The 15,389-nt window shown below is 38.8% G+C and overlaps 1 protein-coding gene across 2 annotated transcripts in view; it reads right to left on the bottom strand.

Moving 5' to 3' along the window:
• LRRC8B (leucine rich repeat containing 8 VRAC subunit B) overlaps positions 1–15,389 on the bottom strand; it is a 74,231-nt gene that overhangs the window by 13,629 nt on the left and 45,213 nt on the right. For both annotated transcript variants that reach the window (XM_079904310.1, XM_079904311.1), the window contains 2 exons: positions 10,087–10,189; positions 5,422–7,586 (listed from right to left, as the gene is read on the bottom strand). In XM_079904310.1, the coding sequence (XP_079760436.1) occupies positions 5,422–7,560 (2,139 nt within the window). In that variant the 5' untranslated portion in view covers positions 7,561–7,586; positions 10,087–10,189. The remainder of the gene's footprint in view (positions 1–5,421; positions 7,587–10,086; positions 10,190–15,389) is intronic.

Here is a 15,389-nt window from a genome sequence, read left to right as displayed (position 1 = left end):
GATATAGCAATTGTAAATATTTATGTACCCAACATAGAAGCACCTCAATACATAAGGCAAATACAGCCATAAAAGGGGAGACTGACAGTAACACAATCATAGTAGGGGATTTTAACACCACACTTTCACCAATGGACAGATCATACAACATGAAAATAAATAAGGAAACACAAACTTTAAATGATACATTAAACAAGATGGACTTAATTGATATTTATAGGACATTCCATCCAAAACAACAGAATACACTTTCTTCTCAAGTGCTCATGGAACATTCTGCAGGATAGATCATATCTTGGGTCACAAATCAAGCCTTGGTAAAGTTAAGAAAATTGAAATCGTATCAAGTATCTTTTCTGACCACAATGCTATGAGACTAGATATCAATTACAGGAAAAAATCTGTAAAAAATACAAACACATGGAGGATAAACAATACGCTACTTAATAACCAAGAGATCACTGAAGAATTCAAAGAGAAAATCAAAAAATACCTAGAAACAAATGACAATGAAAACACGACGACCCAAAACCTATGGGATGCAGCAAAAGCAGTTCTAAGAGGGAAGTTTATAGCAATACAATCCTATCTTAAGAAACAAAAAAAATCTCAAATAAACAATGTAACCTTACATCTAAAGCAATCATGGAAAGAAGAACAAAAAACCCCCAAAGATAGCAGAAGGAAAGAAATCATAAAGATCAGATCAGAAATAAATGAAAAAGAAATGAAGGAAACTATAGCAAAGATAAATAAAACTAAAAGCTGGTTCTTTGAGAAGATAAACAAAACTGATAAACCATCAGCCAGACTCATCAAGAAAAAAAGGGAGAAGACTCAAATCAATAGAATTAGAAAAGAAAAAGAAGTAACAACTGACACTGCAGAAATACAAAGGATCATGAGAGATTACTACAAGCAACTATATGCCAATAAAATGGATAACCTGGAAGAAATGGACAAATCCTTAGAAATGCACAACCTTCTCAGATTGAACCGGGAAGAAATAGAAAATACAAACAGATCAATCAAAAGCACTGAAATTGAAACTGTGATTAAAAATCTTCCAACAAACAAAAGCCAAGGACCAGATGGATTCAGAGGCAAATTCTATGAAACATTTAGAGAAGAGCTAACACCTATCCTTCTCAAACTCTTCCAAAATATAGCAGAGGGAGGAACACTCCCAAACTCATTCTACGAGGCCACCATCACCCTGATACCAAAATCAGACAAAGATGTCACAAAGAAAGAAAACTACAGGCCAATATCACTGATGAACATAGATGCAAAAATCCTCAAAAAAATACTAGCAAAAAGAATCCAACAGCACATTAAAAGGATCATAAACCATGATCAAGTGGGGTTTATCCCAGGAATGCAAGGATTCTTCAATATACGCAAATCAACCAATGTGATATAACATATTAACAAAGTGAAGGAGAAAAACCATATGATCATCTCAATAGATGCAGAGAAAGCTTTTGACAAAATTCAACACCGATTTGTGATAAAAAGCCTCTAGAAAGTAGGCACTGAGGGAACTTACCTCAACATAATAAAGGCCATATATGACAAACCCACAGCCAACATCGTCTTCAATGGTGAAAAACTGAAACCATTTCCAATAAGATCAGGAAAAAGAAAAGGTTGTCCACTGTCACCACTATTATTCAACATAGTTTTGGAAGTTTTAGCCACAGCAATCAGAGAAGAAAAAGAAATGAATCCAAAACAGAAAAGAAGAAGTAAAGCTGTCACTGTTTGCAGATGACATGATACTATACATAGAGAATCTTAAAGATGCTACCAGAAAACTACTAGAGCTAATCAACGAATTTGGTAAAGTAGCAGGATACAAAATTAATGCACGGAAATCTCTTGCATTCCTATACATTATTGATGAAGAACCTGAAAGAGAAATTAAGGAAACACTCCCATTTACCACTACAACAAAAAGAATAAAATACCTAGGAATAAACCTACCTAAGGAGACAAACTACCTGTATACAGAAAACTATAAGACCCTGATGAAAGAAATTAAAGACAACAAAAACAGATGGAGAGATATACCATGTTCTTGGATTGGAAGAATCAACACTGTGAAAATGACTATACTACCCAAAGCAATCTACAGATTCCATGCAATCTCTATCAAACTACCAATGGCATTTTTCACAGAACTAGAACAAAAAATTTCAAAATTCATATGGAAACACAGAAGACCCCGAATAGCGAAAGCAATCTTGAGAAAGAAAAATGGAGCTGGAGGAATCAGGCTCCTGGACTTCAGACTATACTACAAAGCTACAGTAATCAAGACAGTATGGTACTGGCACAAAAACAGAAATATAGATCAATGGAACAGGTTAGAAAGCCCAGAGATTAACCCACGCACATATGGTTACCTTATATTTGATAAAGGAGGCCAGAATATACAGTGGAGAAAAGACAGCCTCTTCACTAAGTGGTGCTGGAAAAACTGGACAGCTACATGTACAAGAATGAAATTAGAACATTCCCTAACACCATACACAAAAATAAACTCAAAATGGATTAAAGATCTAAAGGTAAGGCCAGACACTATCAAACTTTTAGAGGAAAACATAGGCAGAACACTCTATGACATAAATCACAGCAATATCCTTTTTGACCCACCTCCTAGAGAAATGGAAATAAAAACAAAAATAAACAAATGGGACCTAATGAAACTTAAAAGTCTGCATAGCAAAGGAAACCATCACCAAGACGAAAAGACAACGCTTGGAATGGGAGAAAATATTTGCAAATGAAGCAACTGACAAAGGATTAACCTCCAAAATTTACAAGCAGCTCATGCAACTCAATATCAAAAAAACAAACAAACAAATCCAAAAATGGGCAGAAGGTCTTAATAGACATTTCTCCAAAGAAGATACACAGATTGCCAAGAAACACATGAAAGGATGCTCAAAATCACTAATCATTAGAGAAACGCAAATCAAAACTACGAGGTATCACCTAACACCAGTCAGAATTGCCATCATCAAAAAATCTACAAACAATAAATGCTGAAGAGGGTGTGGAGGAAAAGGAACCCTCTTGCACTGTTGGTGGGAATGTTAATTCATACAGCCACTTTGGAGAACAGTATGGAGGTTCCTTAAAAAACTGAAAATAGAACTACGATACGACCCAGCAATCCCACTACTGGGCATATACCCTGAGAAAACCATAATTCAAAAAGAGTCATGTACCACAATGTTCATTGCAGCTCTATTTACAATAGCCAGGACATGGAAGCAACCTAAGTGTCCATCGACAGATGAATGGATAAAGAAGATGTGGCACATATATACAATGGAATATCACTCAGCCATAAAAAAAATGAAATTGAGTTATTTGTAGTGAGGTGGGTGGACGTAGAATGTGTCATACAGAGTGAAGTAAGTCAGAAAGAGAAAAATAAATACCATATGCTCACACATATATATGGAATCTAAAAAAAAAAAAAAAGGTTCTGACAAATCTAGGGGCAGGACAGGAATAAAGACACAGATGTAGAGAATGGACTTGAGGACTTGGAGTGGGAAGGGTAAGATGGGACGAAGTGAGAGAGTGGCATGGACATATATACACTATCCAATGTAAAACAGATAGCTAGTGGGAAGCAGCCGCATAGCACAGGGAGATCAGCTGGGTGCTCTGTGACCAACTAGAGGGGTGGGATAGGGAGGGTGGGAGGGAGGGAGACGCACGAGGGAGGAGATATGGGGATATATGTACATGTATAACTGATTCACTTTGTTATAAAAAAAGAATGGGTTGTTGTCTCATGGAGTAACCCTAAGCAGCAGAACTGAAGGGTCTTGGGGTATTATTCTTCCTACATATATTCAGAGATTGCTTAATAAAAGCGTGTTAATCTGTTCACACTGGAAGAAAAAAAAAATTATGGAGTGATTTAACTGTATAGCAACTTGGTGAAACCAATGCCTTTCAAAAGAATTATTTATACTTTTTATTATAGGTTTAACAACAGAAAAAGTATAACCAAAATACTAATACTAATCAACTGCATAATTAAACAACACTTCTGATAAATCTCTAGACCTGTAGTTTTCAAAGTATGGTCACCAGAGCAGCAGCACCAACTTCACCTGAGATTTTTAGAACTGCAAACTGCAGACCTACTTACTGAATCAGAACTGTGGGGTGGGGCTCAGCAATCTGTGTTTTAACAGGCCCTTCAGGTAATTCTGATGTAAACTGCTAATCTAGATCAACCTTAAAGGGGTTTTAAAACCTCCTGATCCTTTAAGACATGAAGATGTTTTGTTTATTGTATAGTGGGTTCTATCCTTTTACGTATGAGTAAAATCATAGCATTCTAAAAGTCAGTATGAATTGTGCCTCATTCCCCACCTCTCTGGTATTTTTCCAACAATCCATGGTTTCTGAAAATACTGTCTGGTGATTAACATGTTTACTAGCCAACACTATGCTGGTAGCTATATTTAGCATGAAATATGAATTATAAAAAGTCCAGGAGATAGTACCTTTTTGGGTAGAGCAGAAGAAAACGGTTCCCATTTTTAACTAGAGGAGGATCACTTTCATCTTTTGGCAGACCTGATTTCTGACAGATTTTTTTTTCTTTTTCCCGTATGGATATTACCGTCATTCTCTTGCCCTTTCAGCCCGCATGATTTTTTGTCTTTTTCCTCCTCCTTCACATTTTAACCTAGGAAACTGCTCATTTATTTTGTTTTTTCTTGTTTCAGCAAAGTTAACTTTTCCTTAACTTGGCTTTACTGTTGCAAATTATGGTTCATTTTTAAAGCACAGATGCTGGAAAAAGCTTCTAAGGAGCCCTAGTGTTGCATTATAGAACCAGGCCTTTCATTTTGAATTGTCTTTCTAGACATGCATGGACATTTCAAGTCTTTCTTACTGTATCACAAAAAAGACTTATGAATAATTCATGATCACAGTATTTTTAACAAAAAGTCCTCCTATGACAGATTTGGAAAGCTGAAAAGTTTTATGAAACTTTCTAAATACTTAAGACTTTTCCGAAATGAAAGCAAGCCCTGCCGTAACTAATTAATTAGTTTAAAACACTTCAATTGTAACGTTTATGTAAAACACAGAGAAAGAGGATAAAGAGAACACTTGTTGAGTACCTACTATGTGCCATGAACTGTGCCAAATGTTTATATATTTTTTCATAAAATCTCCATGACAACTTGTAAATTAGATGAAAAACTGATGCTCAGTGTTTTGATAATTGGTCCATGGTCACATGTCTAGAAGTGGTAGTCAGGCCGAGCTCAGGATGCTTAGTATGACTTAAAGTCCATTATCTTTAACTACATCACACACTGCAACAGCAGATGCTCAAATGACTGGCCAAATAAAGGGCAGAACGGATTTACTTACATTGTTGTTGGTCACAGCAAAGTACTGCAAATTACTCAGATACTGGATTTCTTCTGGAATGAAGGTCAGGTGGTTATAGCTTAGATCCAAATAATGTAGTTTGGTGCATAGGAAAAGCTGCAGGGGCAGATTCTCAATGTTATTATGGTCCAAAGAGAGTTGCTCTAGATTAGATAATGCCCCAATCTGGGCCGGAATATAAGCTATGTTATTGTGCCACAACTTTAAGCAGGAAAGATTCTGGAGATGCTGAAAGCTAATGATCTCTTCCACAGTTTTAAGGTTATTTTCTTTGAGGTTTAACTCATGCAAATTGTTCAGACTGAAAATGGAGTGCGGAATGCGTTCCAGGTCGCAGCTGATCAGCTCCAGGCTTTTCAGATTGACCATCTTTTTCAAGTTGTTCAATACAACCAGCTTGCTCCCCTCGTTATCGAGGGACAACTTCTGCAGCGAAGGCAGGAGGTCTGTAATGACTTGTGGGATCCGGGAGATGCTGCTCTTCAAGTAGAGGGTCCTCAGGTTTTTCAAGTCCTGAAAGCCCTCCAACTGCATGGTACTCACCTGCTCAGGTAGAACACAGCCTGACAGGTAAAGCTCCTTGAGATTCTTCAGATGAAATACCCAGCGTGGAATTTTCCCCATTTCAGTAAATTTCAGGCGGAGGATTTTTAAATTCTCCTCTAGAAAGGCCAGGGCAGGATGGTCGACCACCAGAGATGAATGGTACACGTGGAGCTCCTTGAGGTTGACCAGCTGCGAGACCGCAGAAGGCAGCTTGACCTCAGGGATCAGCTCCAGGCTTAGCACTTCAATTTCTGTCAGCTCAAAGACATTGTCTGGAAGACCGTTTAGCATGAAAAGATGCAGTTCTATCTTGTCCTGGGAATTTTTCACAAGCTTGCTTTTCAGTTTCTCGACCGTCCATTCGTTGTTGAGGTTGATCTGTTTCAGTTTGTTCTCACTGACCTCCGACAGGAATATGGAGAAGCGTTTGGAGTAAAGGGGATCGTACTGATCAGCCAGATGCAGAATGAAGGCGAAGTCATTCTTGACATCCGGGATGTCACTGTAGTTGCTTTTTTCTCTCAGCGCCTCAAAAGAATATTGCTTCAGAGAACTCCGCAGCATCCACCACAAGCTGTAGGAGGAGGTAAGACCATAAAGTATAACCAAGATGACATAAAATGAAGCCAGGACCTTAAATATTTCTGCCAAGGAGTAGACACACTGGTAGCGCTTATATCCAGTAAAAGCCTGCACATCCACTGAACAGTCAATTTCAAGAGTAATGTAGGTTAAAAAATACGGAACGTAAGTTATGATGAGGACAAACAAAATGACTTTGACTATTATCTGCTTCAGATACACTCTATAAATGATATCCTTCTGTTCCACGTGCATGCGGAACCTTTTCACTTTTTCAAAGATGGCTTTGGCCTGTTCGCCCTCCTTCTTGTCCAGGACGCTAGAAGTTGGGCTTTCTATGCCAGCTGACTCTAAGCCAGGCTGCGGGTAGGGCAATGACTGCTTGTTGGAATCAACCTCAGCTGAGCACCCTGAGGAAGAAAGCAAAACCTTGGACTTGGAGAGTGTCAGGGGCCTCACTGACTGCTCAGCCACCGTCTCTGACAGGGCACGGGTGGTCCACGGAGAATCGAAGCACTTGTGAAGGATGGCCACAAAATGCTCGAGCCTGGAACTGGTACTGGGGTAGTGCAGCCAAAAGTTGCTGCAGGCTGCGAAGATGAGCGTGTGCAAGAGCACCAGGTAGGGAAAGAACTTTGCGAACCAGTGGAGCTGCTTCTCATAACAGACGGCGTCGATGTAGGAGTACTGCTGTCGGTGGAGGTCGTTCTGGATTCTGAGGGGGAGCGGAAGCGGCGTCCCGGGATCGGAAGACGTGTTCACGCTGGCTTTCAGGATGTCCCAAGGCACGGCGCAGTGATTGTCGAATTCCACCTTACACGGAAGACAGCACAGAACCCTGCTCTGTGTGAGCTGGAGGGCTCCAGCCAGCACGGCCACCAGCAGCATGATCAGGGTGATGTAATACCAAAAGACGTCCCACCACGGTTTTAGGATGTGATAAGACGACTGGGCGTCTGCTAAACATTTTAGCTCTGTTAGTGTAATCATGACTTTCCCTTGTAGGAGGACAGAAACTGGAGGAGGAAAATAAAAGAAAAACCACTGAAGCAAGTACCCCAAATAAGCTTAAACTCTAAGGCTTGTACATAACCAAGTAGGATTTAACTCAGGGGCAAAACCTGGGAAGCAGGGCTGATGATCAAAAGGTATCAAAGTTTCCTGGTTTCATTCGAAACCTTAGGCTATGCCAACTGAGCACTGTAAATTCCCTTAGATGAGAGACCATTTGGTGACAGCCAGATTGGATCTGTAAAGGTATTTATTTGGTGCAGGACGTGAAGCAACTATCTAGTTTCCTCCTGCATCTTCACTTCATGCTAAGCTACTAAAAACCAGAAGCCGAATTTTCTTCAATCAACATTAGGAAAACTTGTTCTTATGCTACTAATTTCTAACAGCCACATTTTGTACCTTCCAAATGGTCTGAATAAGCTCTCTTTCACATTCCACTCCCAAGTCTGGAGCGTCGGGTACAACCTAAGAGTTGTGTTTCAACCATGACAAGGAACTTCCTTTGAGCAAGCACTGCTTTATAAAATTATCCCTTAGGATTAGAGGGATGTACCAGTTCTATGTTCAGAACAAACTGTGATTTAATACATTATCTCCTTTCCCCCCAAGCTCTTGCTTTGTAACTTACGTTTGCATCCAACTTAGAATACTTAAAAGCTGGCACAAAATGGTAATGGCTTAAAAAATGGATGGGGAAGGAAGCCCCAGTTACAACACTGCGGAAGGGACTCTCTCTCATGTTTAATGTTTTGATGGCAAAGTACTAATAGTATAAATGATTAAGGGCACATGCTATTATTATTTTTGCTTTCAAAAACAAGGTGGATTTTGCATTTTCGTATTTAAAGTATTCAGACAATGCTCTTTACAGAAATGATTTATGTAGTATTCAGCCTTACCTAAATCATTTAAAAAATTGTTAACTAGTAAAATCCAGACCACCTATAGGACGGCACAGAGTAAGACAGATAAAGGAAATATTTGGATTTATAACAATTCTGGTTAAAAAAAATCACAGTAGCATCTTTGCTGGTGGTTCAGCTGCAACCTTCATCCATGGACTTCTCTTACACTTTTTTGAGTCTTAAGTCTTATCTTTTCTGGGTCTGAGTTTCTTTCTAGATACCCTAGTACTGGTAGCACCCCCAAGAAAAACTGTTTTGCTCTCATTAGTCTTCCTTCAAGGGACTGGTACCCTGCCTTGAACCCTAGAATCCCATTACAGAGGCTCTGATACCTATGAATAACTGTCTTTTCTTTTGCTGGTCAGCCCTAACATATTCCTGACCATCTGACTCTGAACCCTATACCTTCATGCTCTCCCCCTTGCTAAGGTATCCCAGGATCCTTGATTTTAACTACTAATCTGGAGCACCACTTTCCACCTGCGTCCTCTCTGGCCATCATCATATTATATGGATTCAACTTTCTCTTAGGACCTATGGCTTGATTAAATAATTTTCCAGAGTTTCCCTCCCTTACTCTAGTTTAGTGGGTCTATTTCTAACTCTCAACTCCTCCCCTTCTGCTTCAATCCACTGCAGTTAATCATAACTGTGTGTCAAGACAAGACAAAAACCAAAAACAAGAGGATTATATGCGACAGAAAGTCTGGGCTTAGACCCCAAAATAGCATCAACATGATGGGAGGAAAGGAGGGCAGAAATCATTGCTGGATGAACATGTGAAAAATACCTAAGGATTTTAGTTGACATGAATGCACGCATTAAGCTAATTGTGTCATAGCTATTATGCAAAATATAGCTATATGCTATCTTTATGCTAAATATAGCCATAATATGACTATAATCTGCGGCCATATTAAATCATGAACCCAGATAAAGGCGCAACAATCCTTCTGTGTCTGCCTGGTAAGATCACACCTGGAACCCAACATTCAGTCATAGGTTAAAAACTAATTGGGCAACAAAATAATCAGGAGCTACTTGTCTATGGACCATTTCCTATGGAGGAACACAGGTAACTGATGATACTCAGCTGAGATAAAAGATGACTAGGGGAACCTGAGAATTTATCTTTACATTTTTGCAGGACTACCTCTTGGATTAAAGAATAAGTGGATTTGTTCCAGAGGCAGAACTAGGTGGGTGCACATTTTAGAAAGTGACATTTTGATTTAATCTGTAGTAGAACATCCATAGAAATAGTTCTGTGAAATAGTTCGGGCCCTTCTCCTACCTGGGCTGACCTGAATAAGATGACCATCCGTCAAGGATGTTGCAAAGGAATTTCTTGTAATGGATAAAGAAAGTGAATGAGATCATCTCTAAGGGCTCTGCCAGCTCAAAGTCTATGGCTTTGTTTGTCCCCTCAAAGATGCTGGGAGTTATATTCATTTCAGATACACAACTGAAATTGTAGAAGAATGTAAACACAAACAGCTCTAACGATGAGGGTATTTGACAGACAGCAAATATTTATTCAACAAAGAGCACAAGTCAACATTGGCCAAAACAATATACTTTAAATATTTATACTTACTATAATGAAAAAAAATAAATCCAATAAGTTGACTGTGCTTCAGTCAGGAGGCCTACACCTTTTGAAATTTCTTAGACACACCATCTCTGTGATTGTCTTCATTCTGTGAGAAAGTATAGATATCTTGAAATAGCTGTGGTCATACAAACAAACAAACTTGGAGATACTGTCGTTAGAGACCTTCTCCATCATAAAACATTACATGGCAAGTGGATTTTCATAGACCAGTTTACTTTTCACACTGGGAGACATTCTGGCAAAGCTATTTATATAAGACCCCATCCACATACCAGATTGCACTCAGCCTCTGACCTTCCTTAACTTACAGAGAAGTTTCTACAGAAATTTAGATGTTAACATATTTTAAAATGCTGTATCTACAACACTTAGATGAACACTTAGCTTCTTCCAAGCAGTCTGCATATGCTAATTTCGCTCATTCAATCCTCATACACAGTTGGTCTTATTTGCATTCATCAGATGGCCTGTCAAACCATATAATTTCTGCACTTTATGATACATCTATCCAAATGAGACTCAGTGCTCTTAAAATTTAGCCTACTGATTCATTAAATACAGTTACAAGTCAATAACTTTTTAAGACACAGCTCAGAAATATGACTGAAATTCTCTGAAATTATGACATTATTAAATGTAGCTACCTTTTATATTAAAACCTATTGGTTTTTGTTTCTCACCTTATAGATTAATATAAGTCATTTTTAGCATCTACTTCAATCATTTGCAATAGCTTAAATTACATATATACTGATTAGTTTGAAATGTGAGAACATTCTAAAACACACAAAATTTTTTTAGTTGGGTGTGAAAATTGCATTTTTTAGTGCCTATGTATCCTCTGAAAACTTGTTGAGAAGGTTTATATATTTGCCTGGAAAACACAATCCTTTTTTGGTTTATTAAGTACTCAAAATCCGGCTCAGAGTACTGACCCCAAATTGTATTTAAGGTATTTTTAGCAATACTCTTGCAACCTTGTCATTTTCAAAGATCAAAGAGTTAGCATGTCTGAAATTTACTTTGGTTTTACCAATCCATGTGTAAAGCCTTCTTTATAATTACTACTGAAGATCAAATTATTTTGCAGGCCAGAAAGCACAGTTAGTGTGTGACAACTCAGCATGTATTAATTCATACTTAGCACCACTGGAATATGAGTTTCTTATTCACAATTCATTTTTAAAAGACTGACAACATACGATACACAACTGCATTTATGTGTAGTTAAGCACAATAAAGACATTTGATCTTTGAAACACTTTACATATTCTTCTACTGCATTGCATCTGTAATGTGCCAGGAAAGAATTTATTGCATAACTCCAGAATGCTACCCAGCTGTCATGATACTTCCTGCACAATACAGTTTCCTTTAGATGTTGCAAATATATTTTCTACTTTAAGCACAAAAAGAAAGAAGAGTCACAAACCTCCAACTACAGTAATATTTTTAAATAATCAGAATGAGAAACTACTATAACTAACCTGTTAGCAAACCACAACTGACGACAAGTTCGCCATATTTATTCTTGTTCTTATTTTATTTATTTAATTATTATTATTTTTTATTTGGCTGCGTTGGGTCTTCGTTGCTGTGTGTGGGCTTTTCTCTGGTTGCGGCAAGCAGGGCCTACTCTTCACTGCATTGCAGGGGCTTCTCCTGTTGTGGAGCACGGGCTCTAGGCGTGCGGGCTTCAGTAGTTGTGGTACGCAGGCTCAATAGTTGTGGCTCATGGGCTCTAGAGCACTGGCTCAGTAGTTGTGGCGCATGGGCTTAGTTGCTCCACGGCACGTGGGATCTTCCTTGGACCAGGGCTTGAACCCGTGTCCCCTGCATTGGCAGGTGGATTCTTAACCACTGCACCACCAGGAAGCCCTGCCATATTTATTCTAACTGAGAACTATTTGTAAAGAATTTTTCCTGTTCATCTTTTTAAGAATTATAAACTTTTCCTCTAATCATCTAATTCAGATTTCCTTTGATGACTTCCTCGTCAATCAGAGAACAAATAAAAATCTGTTATTAATAATCTAATATCTGTTTTCCTACTTTCAAAGCACTTTCATTTACATTAATTTGTTTCATACCTACAACAAACCATTAAGATAAATATTTTTCTTCACATTTTATTAACATGGAAAATAAGGCAGGCCCAAAGGAGTTATCTCGTCCAAGGTGACGAAACTGGCAAGAAATAGTAACAACTAGAACCCAGGTCCTCAGGCTAAAATCTTAGGGCTTGTCCACACCAGACCACACTGTCCAGACCATTTAATCCAATTAAGCCAGTCTGAGTTTTTTCAAAAGCTAAAAAAAAGTTGAATATTTAACTCCCTTACCTAACTGCGACGGACTGAATGTTTGTGTCCCTGAAAAATACATATTTTGAAATCCAATCCTAATCCCTCAATGTCATAGTATGAGGAGGTGGGGCCTTGGGAGGTGATTAGGTCATGAGGGTGGAGCCCTCGTGAATGGGATTAGTGCCCTTATAAAGGGGACCCCAGAGAGCTCTCCTGCCCCTTCCACTATGTGAGGAAACAGCAAGAACGTGGCCATCTATGAACTAGGAAGTGAGTTCTCATCAGACACAATCTGCTGGTGCCATGATCTTAGACTTCCCAGCCTCCAGAAACTGTGAGAAATAAATGTTTGTTGTTTAAGTTATCCAGTCTGTGGTAGTTTGCTATAGCAGCCTGAAGGGACTAAGACATCAACTTACCCCAACATCTGCATTATAACTGGGTTCCATTTTAATCTTTGAAAGACAAGGATACAAAGGATATAGCTTTCCACAATGTCTCCATTTACATACTATATAATCTGCTTTCTCAGCTAGACTTTTTCTACTGAACATTTTCCACTGAACAATTTAAGACTTTATATAAATATATAGCATCTGGATTTAATGATGTATGAAAAGTCTCAAGCATTCCTATATGTTAAATGATGTTAATTTTTCTAATTGAAGTGCTTAACTGGAGAGTTAGAGCATAGCTGCCCTTTGTCGTTACAAAATTTAATACTGTTTGTGTGTCCAGGAAATTTTTTCCAGACCGGATTTTTGCAAACAATGAGGATCCAATCCAAATCAGATCTCTATTTCTAATATACAAATGCACTAAATCAGTTCAAAGAAACAATGTTAAAAGTAAAGGATTTTATGGTCCTAATCCCATTCCTTTAGCTTTTAAACCTCGTTAAAAAAATCATAAAAGCTTCTCAAAGCACATGAATTCATCTGACAATCTCACCCCAAAGTCTCTAAGACTGGAACAACAACACTCAAGTTAGCCAGTCTTTACTTCCCACTAGTCCTTGTTTTACTTTGAAAGCATTTCCAAAACAACCAGTGAAAAAATAAACAAATGATGATCAGATGGTATTTAGAGTCATTGTATGATGAGAACTGGATGCTACTTCAAAGCTCTCTGTCTCTGGCCCCAGGCAGGGACACAGCCAAACAATACAGAATGGGGTTTCTCTATACTACTCTCACTGAAAATTGATTTTAAAATCGCCTTACATCCTTTCAAAATGCTTAGTCCTACTTCTCATCAAGATGTTTCTTGGCTCTGGGCTTCCCTGGTGGCGTAGTGGTTAAGAATCCACCTGCCAAAGCAGAGGACACAGGTTCGAGCCCTGGTCCGGGAAGATCCCACATGACGCAGAGCAACTAAGCCCGTGCACCACAACTACTGAGCCTGTGCTCTAGAGCCCACGAGCCACAACTACTGAGCCCGCGTGCCACAACTACTGACGCCCGTGTGCCTAGAGCCTGTGCTCTGCAACAAGAGAAGCCACTGCAATGAGAAGCCCGTGCACCACAACAAAGAGTAGCCCCTGCTCGCCGCAACTAGAGAAAGGCCGCACGCAGCAACAAAAGACCCAATGCAGCCAAAATTAAATAAATAAAAATAAATTTATTGAAAAAAAAAGATGTTTCTTGGTTCTAACATATATCTAACTGCAATTTTTTTTGTCTTTCTTTTTTTTGTTTAACATCTTTATTGGAGTATAATTGCTTTACAATGGTGTCTTAGTTTCTGCTTTATAACAAAATAAATCAGCTATACATACATATATATCTCCATATCTCCTCCCTCTTGCGTCTCCCTCCCACCCTCCCCATCCCACCCCTCTAGGTGGTCACAAAGCACCGAGCTCTTTGAGTTCTCTCTCTGAGAAACGATGCATCAGTATCCAGGATTAATTTGCTCCTTTGCTTTATACTATTATAAATAACCCCCTGAACCACTCTTCAGAGAACTGATGACAATTACTTAGCATTTTGCAAGCACTTAAATGATCACTAGCCAGACACTAGTTTTGAGATCTAGAAGGGAACTAGGATTCATCTAGTAAAGTGTTTCTCTAACATCAATGTTCATAAATCACTGGAGAGCTTATGAAATCACAATGTGATAGGTCCCACCCTCGGAGTTTCTGATTCATTAGGTCTGCATTAGGCCGCAAGAATGTGTATTTCTAACAAATTCCTAGTTGATGTTGCTGGTGCAGAGACCACTTTTTGAGAATCACAAATCTAAGACAGTGGTTCTCAACTTTGGCTTCACATTAGAATCACCTGGGGTACTTTTATAAGAAACTTAAACCCAGGGCCACTCTTAAAGAACACTTTAGTTGGTCTAGGTGAGGCCAGCAATTTTTTTTTTTTTTTTCAAATCTCCCAGGAGGAGAAAACTCACAAGATAGATTGGCAATGAAATATCTGGGGAAAATGCCTACCTTTTAAGTCTTCCTGAAGTTTCAGATGTCTAGAGTGCTCCCCACAAACTACAAAGTAACAGCTACCATCAACTACAGGAACCTTCAGAGATTCAGGTGTAAGGTGGGGGAATACTGAGTCACTGAACTAGAGAGATTTGCAGGATGGATTTGACGAGAAGGATTAGAAACAAGGGGCTTGAAAGGCTATTTCAATCACGTGGGCCAGAAATAATATGGAAAACTTTTGTAATATATTTGAAAAGAAGGCAGTGAATGAAATAGTCACTGTAAATGAAAATTCAATGCCACTTAGCAACATCAAATGTCCTAAGAGAGGTCCATGGAGAAACGGGGTCAAAGGATTCCGATTCTGATCCTGTGGTATTATAGGATCTTCCACAGTTTATAGCACATAGTGTACAGTAAGTATTTGTACAATAAATAACTGAACGTACAAAAATGCAGAAGGCCGAAGAATATTACGTTCACATGTTAGGCAGGGTGTATCTAAGGTGATTAAGCCTTTCCACAGAGAGGCTAGAACTTGGAAG

Source organism: Stenella coeruleoalba (genome assembly GCF_951394435.1).
Source record: "Stenella coeruleoalba genome assembly, chromosome: 1".
Classification (NCBI taxonomy): domain Eukaryota; kingdom Metazoa; phylum Chordata; class Mammalia; order Artiodactyla; family Delphinidae; genus Stenella; species Stenella coeruleoalba.
This window is presented reverse-complemented; position numbering and strand designations above follow the sequence as displayed.